Source organism: Opisthocomus hoazin, chromosome 15 (genome assembly GCF_030867145.1).
Source record: "Opisthocomus hoazin isolate bOpiHoa1 chromosome 15, bOpiHoa1.hap1, whole genome shotgun sequence".
Classification (NCBI taxonomy): domain Eukaryota; kingdom Metazoa; phylum Chordata; class Aves; order Opisthocomiformes; family Opisthocomidae; genus Opisthocomus; species Opisthocomus hoazin.
In genome coordinates this window covers 627344-634911 of record NC_134428.1, presented here as the reverse complement: position 1 = coordinate 634911, position 7568 = coordinate 627344, and the positions used below count along the sequence as shown (strand labels likewise).

Sequence of the window (7568 nt, the reverse complement as noted above, 5' to 3'; positions counted from 1 at the left end):
AGAGTTTCTTTCAGTTACTCCACTTCCTGCTCCAGCCTGCCAGCTTTTCTTTTGGCTTTGTTCAGCTGCTGACACAAGCTCTTGTTGGTTTCCAGCACCTCAGAGGTGTGCGCGGGCACAGTGAGCCGGACATCACATGCTCTCAGAATCTCTTGCACATCGGCACTTTCTGGTGTCCCAGGACTTCTGAGGCTCCGGTGGCAAAGGGACGAGTCCAACCCTGGGGTCGGTATTTGGGCTGTGATGTTTCCTGTCTGCTCAAAGGGAAAGAATAAAAATGGACGGAACTTAGGAAATCAGCTCAAAACAGGAGACAGCGGCAGCATGTCAGAGACCCAGAAGAGGACTGTCACTAACTTGACGTCGGATGAGAAAAGAGTTTCCAAGAACCCTGCCTTTGGCATTACTCATGGAAAAGTCTTCTTCTGCATTAGGGTGTGATAGAAGCCTAAAAGGAAGTCTCCAATGTAAAGCCTTGGGGTTTACATACCTCCCCCTCAGAGCTTTTGCCCTCCTCGATGGCTTCTTCATCAGCTGGCGACTCACGGCCGGCAGACTCCCAGTATACGGCAGGCTCATCTACATTAAAACCACACATTTTTGGAACCACAGTGATCTAATACAGCTCCTTGGTGCCTAGAGCGCTTCCCGAATCATCGTGCTTCCCGAGACAATCTTAGCACAAACACACACCCCAAACCCATGAAATCCTAGCGAGAGACCTGTCACAACGCGGATGCGAAATGCATCTCTTCTCCTGCTTGGGAGTTCGTTTCCTCGAGAGCACACGCCTGCGCCATGTGCCAGGGACATCACTCGAAGTGACGAGAAAGGAGCCAAAAAGGAAGCAGTGTCTCGAGAATTCTGCTTCCCAGGGACAACACCTGGCAGAGCATTTGTTCCCGGATGACAAGGAACCCCTCCACGCCGTTTCCAAACACCTTGTCTCCCTGGCAGCCCACCAAAAGGGCAGGCGACAGCCCTTTTCCCCATCGCCTCCTCCTCGCTGGAGAGTCCTACCTGCTCTCCCCAGAGCGGGTGCACACCGCCTATCTCCAGCAGCTCCTGCCCTGCGGCGAGCGCTGGGTGCTGACACCCGTTTTGCATGGCCTGGAGCAGCTCCTCCCTCGTTTTCCTGCTCCCTGGGGACCGCAGGGCACACGCTGGGTCTGGGCCTGGAAAGACAGACAGCACAACCTCTTGGACTCACCGCAAGAACAACGGCCCTTTTCATCTTTCCCTCCCTTGGGAACCAACATGCCCAGGCACGAAGTGAAGCCCCAGGGCAGGAGAACAGCCCAGGAGTTTCCCAAAGAGCTCCTGCCTGCCTGCGCCTGTTACCTCTCGTCCTTCTCCCGGCAGTTGTTGTCACCAACAGCCGCCTGCTTCTTCACTGGCAGCGGCGCTGGGGCCAAGCCCCCAGTGGTGGACATGCAGTGTGGCTTGTTCCAGACGTCCTGCAAGATCTTGTTGTCAGCGATGCTTCCGAAGGACACATGCTGCTTCTGTGCCCTCCTCCTGCACAGGAACCGCCAGATGCTCTTCATGGCCCAGCAGGAATAGGCACCGCACTGCCTTGCCTCTCACCGACGAGCGGTGGCAGGCAGGATTGGGTGGGCGCTGCCGGGTGCCAGCTGCCAGCAGAGGAGCCGAGCCCTGAGGAGCGGCAGGGCACGGGCAACTGCCTCTGGGCTGAGCACACCACCAGCAGCAACGGCAGCACCAGCACAACACCACTGGCACAGCACCAGAAGCACCAGTACAGCAGCACCAGCACCAGCACAGCACCACTACCACCAGCACGGCACCAGTACCACCAGCACAGCACCAGCACAGCACCAGCAGCACCAGCACAGCACCAGCAGCACCGCCAGGTACTGTGTGTGCAGGGTCTGTGCCAGTGCCCCAGGTCTAGCGAACGCGTGTGCTGACGTCATGAACGGCTCAGTGACATCATAAGGTGCTGGGAACTGGGCGGTGCTGGTGGCAGAGGCCTGCAGGGCGGACGTGCGCGTGTGCTCAGCACCTTTCTGCGCACACCCAGGCCACGTGCTCAAGCAAAACGGCCCCTGGCGCACGGTGTCCAGGTCCACCAGCTTGCCCAAGGCCACCTCTCCAAGGCTCCCAGCACCCTGCATGCTCAGGGCACCCACCGTCCTCCTCTCCTCTCCAACACATGGGGTCGGCAGGGCGGGCTCTGGCCGCCAAGGCTCCCTGCAAGCACGAGAGGCAGTGGCTGGACACCCCGTGTGCCATTTTGGGCTTCCTGGGCTCTGGCTGTGTGTTCTGGGGCACCCTGGACCCCTCGGGGCACCCCTCTCTGCAGCCCTGGGTGTGTCCCTTGGAGGGCACCCTGTGGGGGGATGGCAAGGCTCGACCGAATTGCTTGTTGTAGAAAATCCATTTTAAGCTTAGCACACGGTGTCCTTGACAGAACAAGGAATTTAACAAATCAACTCTGCGGTTAGCAAGAATGTGAAAAACAGGATGCAGCTGGAGAAGAATGAAGAAGTATGGGCGGAGTTGACATTTAGCTGGCTAGCCAATAATGAGCTCTAACTTTGCAATATGTAGTAGCTAATTAACCACTCTATAAATTGTGTAACCAAACTGTAATAAACGAAGCTTGCTTATCACTCACATTGAGTTGGCTGCATTCTTCCGCCGTCTCTCCAGGACAGCAACCCTCGGGGTAGAACTTCGCCCCGACATTTGGCGCCCGAACAGGGACCTGGAGCAGCGGCAAGGAGCAGGGCACTGGGAGCAGCGACCAGGGGGCAGGAGCGACCGAACACTGCGCTGTGGTGTGTCGACTCAGGAGCCTGACTACGCGATCTTGCGTACGCTCGCCACTGCAAGGGCTACAGGTCAAGGGCTGCAAGGATATCGCTTCGGCAGGTATATGTTATGAATTTTTAATTACAGGATAAAGGATTAACGATAGAGGTATGGATAAGGAAGTAGCCCTAGAGTTATTACAGCGCTTTTTAGAAAAGCGCGGAGTAGAGCTTGGTTGTATTAAACAGCTAGCGGGTCTAGTGGCAACCGGTAAGCTCAAAGGGTTTTTTAAGAGTCCAGATTCGGTGTTTGAGGAGAAGGAGTGGAGAGATTTTGGAGACGTATTATGGGACATGGTTATTGATGACGATAAGCTAGCCAAGAAATTAATGAAGCCGTGGCGGGAAGTTATCAATTGCATTAAGAGGTATAAGGTTGAGAAAAATCTTGCGGCCGTCGCTACTCAGAAGTTAGAAAAGATAGAGCCGTCTGCCCCCCCGCCGGAAACGGGATTTTCCTCATTCTCCAGTGGGGCCACGGCACCCGCTGGCGACAATGCCTTGCTGTTTAGTACAAGCAAGGTCCCCGAACCACCGTGCTGGGAGCCCGTGGCGGTGACGATAAAGGAAAATTCCGGTGACTCCAGATCGGAGAGTGTTCGAAAGCCTGAAGGAGAGGGTGTGTCAGTAGATGAGCAAAGATTAGCAGAGGAGGACAAAGGAACGGAAAGGGGTGTACCAGGCTGTAGACGTCCGATAGGGGTTAATTGGAAAAAGATAATGAGTGAGGCTGCTGAGGCAGGAGATTTTCTCCCACTAGCCTTTCCAGTAGCATTTGAGGAAGATGGATATGGAGATCTGCAAGGCAGGCATACTCCCATGAATTGGAAGTTGTTGTCCCAGTTGCGAAGTACTGTGACCGAGTCAGGGTTGCACGGCGAGCCATCTAAGCAGATGCTGAACTATATATGGGGAGGTGCTGTGCTTTGTCCTGAGGATATTAAGGTTATCATGCGAATGATTATGACCCAGTCGCAGTTATTGCTGTGGCAGGCTCATTGGCAACGATATTGTGAAGCGTCCGCTCAGGTGCCGCGGGAGCAGGGTGATCCGTTGCGAGGCGTAACAGTGGAACAACTGATGGGGGCAGGTCCTTTTGTCACTATCAGGGCACAACTGCAGATGGGGCCGCAGCGATGCTTGGAGGCTATGCGTACGGCTAGGGCTGCTCTTGAACACGTCAAAACTGCGCAGCCCTCGCCGTCCTATATGGGCATTAAGCAAGGAAGGGAGGAAACTTTTGCTCGCTTTATTGATCGCCTCACTAGTGCCATAGAACAGTCAGATGTACCGGAATGGATGAGGGCAGCTTTGCTGAGGCAGTGTGTTATTCAGAATTCGAATACTCAAACTAGAAACATCATAAGTTCTTTACCCGCTGATGCCACAGTAGAACTGATGTTGGATAGAATGAGTAGGGTACCGGTAGGACCACAAGCTATGTTGGTCGAGGCTATGAAACAGTTAGGAAGCGATATCCTTCAAGCCCAACAACAGGCCTTCACAGCCCAACAGCAAATCCAACAGCAAGTGTTCGCCGCTCTGCAACCCCTTCGAGTTAATGCTGCGGAGGCACGACCGAAGCCGCCACGAAACTTTAAGTGTTACCGATGTGGGCGAGAAGGACATATGAGACGTAATTGTCAAGCCACGAGGGTGTGGTGTGAGAACTGTCGTACGAATAATCACAATACCGAGATATGCCTCAAGTCGGGAAACGGTCGGATGAGCTCGTCGAGTCGCCGCGCCCCGACACAAGTAGCAGCTCCAGCAGTGCAACAAGAAGCTCCCAGCTTACCAACGCCCACCACGACATCAGCGACAAGTTACAACCAGCAACAGCCGGCAGCCTCGGGATGGATGTGGCAACGGCAATAACTGTCACCCTATTGGATCAGAAACCCCAGAGAGTACCAAGCAATGTGAAAGGACCACTGATCATCAATAAGCAAGCATGTGGAGCATTAATAATCGGCCGTTCATCGACAAGCTTAAAAGGCTTGACGGTCATTCCACGACTCATTGATGCCGATTTTACCGGGACTATTAGCATTATTGTCCAGACATCATTTCCGCCAATACACATTCCAACAGGCAGTAGAATTGCTCAATTGATACCGTTACCGCACCCGACCGCTGGTATTCCCCCGAAAATCACCGGGCCCCGAGAGGACCGAGGATTTGGCTCAACGGGAGCAGGAGTATTCTTGACCATGTCTATGAATCGCCGACCGACCACGATGGTTTCTCTAGAAGCCCGGGGCCAACAGATTCAGCTCTCGCTGTTGCTAGACACAGGTGCCGACTTAACCATCGTAGACGAAAAGGTCTGGCCTAGAACGTGGCCTACCCGACCAATGGAGCGAGGAGTGGAAGGAGTAGGAGGATATACTCCGGTACAGCGGAGCGTGGACCGTATCATGGTAACGATAGATAACAGGCATGCGACGGTGCCAATCACTATTATGCCTCTCCCGACTGGAGTTAATGGTTTGATTGGAAGGGACATTCTCGACCAATTGGGGGTGGTGCTAACCACCGAAAAGGTTTTTCAGTAACGGTCACTGCAACCTGGGCTTTCCCGATCCCATTGCGGTGGATAACGGACAAACCCGTGTGGGTCGAGCAGTGGCCGTTAAAGCAGGAGAGCCTTGCCGCCGCACATCAAATAGTGCAAGAACAATTAGACCAGAAACACCTGCGCTTATCTACAAGCCCTTGGAATACTCCAATTTTTGTAATTAAGAAAAAATCTGGGAAATTTAGGCTAGTACATGACTTAAGGGCAGTTAACACTCAAATGCAAGCAATGGGGGCACTACAGCCAGGACTACCTAACACAGAATCACAGAATCACAGAATCACAGAATAGTAGGGGTTGGAAGGGACCTCTGTGGGTCATCTAGTCCAACCCCCCCGCCGAAGCAGGGTCACCTACAGCAGGCTGCACAGGACCTTGTCCAGGCGGGTCTTGAATATCTCCAGAGAAGGAGACTCCACAACCTCCCTGGGCAGCCTGTTCCAGTGCTCCGTCACCCTCAGAGGGAAGAAGTTCCTCCTCATGTTCAGACGGAACTTCCTGTGCCTCAGTTTGTGCCCATTGCCCCTTGTCCTGTCACTGGGCACCACTGAAAAGAGCTTGGCCCCATCCTCCTGACACCCACCCTTCAGATATTTGTAGGCATTTATAAGGTCCCCTCGCAGCCTTCTCTTAACCCTGCTATGTTACCAGAACATTGGAGACTGTTGATAGTAGACTTAAAAGATTGCTTTTTTACTATTGCATTACACGAGCAAGATATGCAACGCTTCGCGTTTACTTTGCCCTCTGTTAACAAAGAGGCGCCAGCACAGCGTTTTGAATGGACAGTATTACCACAAGGAATGAAAAATAGTCCCACGCTGTGCCAGTTGTATGTGGACAATGCACTACAACCCTTAAGGAAATTATGGCCACACACGTTAGTTTACCATTATATGGATGACATCCTACTTGCGCAAGAATCGGAGTTCAGTCCAGAACAAGTTCGGATATTACATACAAAGCTGAGAGAGAATGGTTTAGTAATAGCCGCGGAAAAAAATCAAACGAAAGCGCCATGGCTATATCTAGGCTGGAAGATTTCTGACTCTCAGATCCACCCACAAAAACTGCAACTCAACACGTCAATCAAGACACTGTATGACGCCCAAAGGCTGATGCGAGACATCCAATGGATCCGTCCTGTCGTCGGAATATCCAACGCACAGCTGGACAGCCTTCGACCGTTACTACGTGGGACAGACCCAACCACACCGGTGCAACTTACGTCGGAACAGCAGCGTATCCTCTCTCAAATTGCTGACCAGATTGCCTCACGTTTCGTTCACCGTCGTGACCCCGACCTCCCTATTGACCTTTGTGTATTTTTAACAAATTCTCATCTATTAGGAGCCCTATCGCAATTTAAAAAGAAAAAGGGGGAAGTGTGGGGGGATGGCAAGGCTCGACCGAATTGCTTGTTGTAGAAAATCCATTTTAAGCTTAGCACACGGTGTCCTTGACAGAACAAGGAATTTAACAAATCAACTCTGCAGTTAGCAAGAATGTGAAAAACAGGATGCAGCTGGAGAAGAATGAAGAAGTATGGGCGGAGTTGACATTTAGCTGGCTAGCCAATAATGAGCTCTAACTTTGCAATATATAGTAGCTAATTAACCACTCTATAAATTGTGTAACCAAACTGTAATAAACGAAGCTTGCTTATCACTCACATTGAGTTGGCTGCATTCTTCCGCCGTCTCTCCAGGACAGCAACCCTCGGGGTAGAACTTCGCCCCGACAGCACCCCAAGCCCCCGCTGTCCACTGTGGGATGCCCCTGTGCCTCACTTTTGCTTGCTGGTCTGCCCGGTCCCCCTCAGCGTGCCGTTTGGGGTGCTCCGAGACCCTCGTTCAGCCCTCTGGGCTTCCCCTGCACGTGCCTCTCTGGCTTTGGATGCTGCCTCAGGCCGTGGCTCTGCCTTTCAGGGTGCCCCAGGCCCCTGTTGTGTGAATTGCAGTGCTCTCTTGGGCAACGGGTGTGCCATTCCCCCAGCCGAGCACCCCAAACGATGCCGTTCTGAGCACCCCAAGGCCCCTCGGAGTGCATTTTCGGCTCCCCCAGCTCCTTGGCGTGCCTTTGGGTGCCTCTGCAGGCCCCGCAGTGTGCTTTCTGCTGCACCCCATCTTCCCTGGTGTGCCTTTCACTAC

The 7568-nt window shown here is 53.1% G+C and overlaps 1 protein-coding gene across 1 annotated transcript in view; it reads left to right on the top strand.

The window, feature by feature from the left end:
- The first annotated feature begins 2948 nt into the window (after positions 1–2948).
- The window catches only part of LOC142363299 (uncharacterized), a 42919-nt gene continuing 38299 nt past the window's right edge, over positions 2949–7568 (top strand). Inside the window, exons 1-5 of the mRNA XM_075436811.1 lie at positions 2949–2960; positions 3072–3175; positions 3308–3539; positions 4736–4976; positions 5091–5277. Of these exons, the coding sequence (XP_075292926.1) occupies positions 2949–2960; positions 3072–3175; positions 3308–3539; positions 4736–4976; positions 5091–5277 (776 nt within the window). The remainder of the gene's footprint in view (positions 2961–3071; positions 3176–3307; positions 3540–4735; positions 4977–5090; positions 5278–7568) is intronic.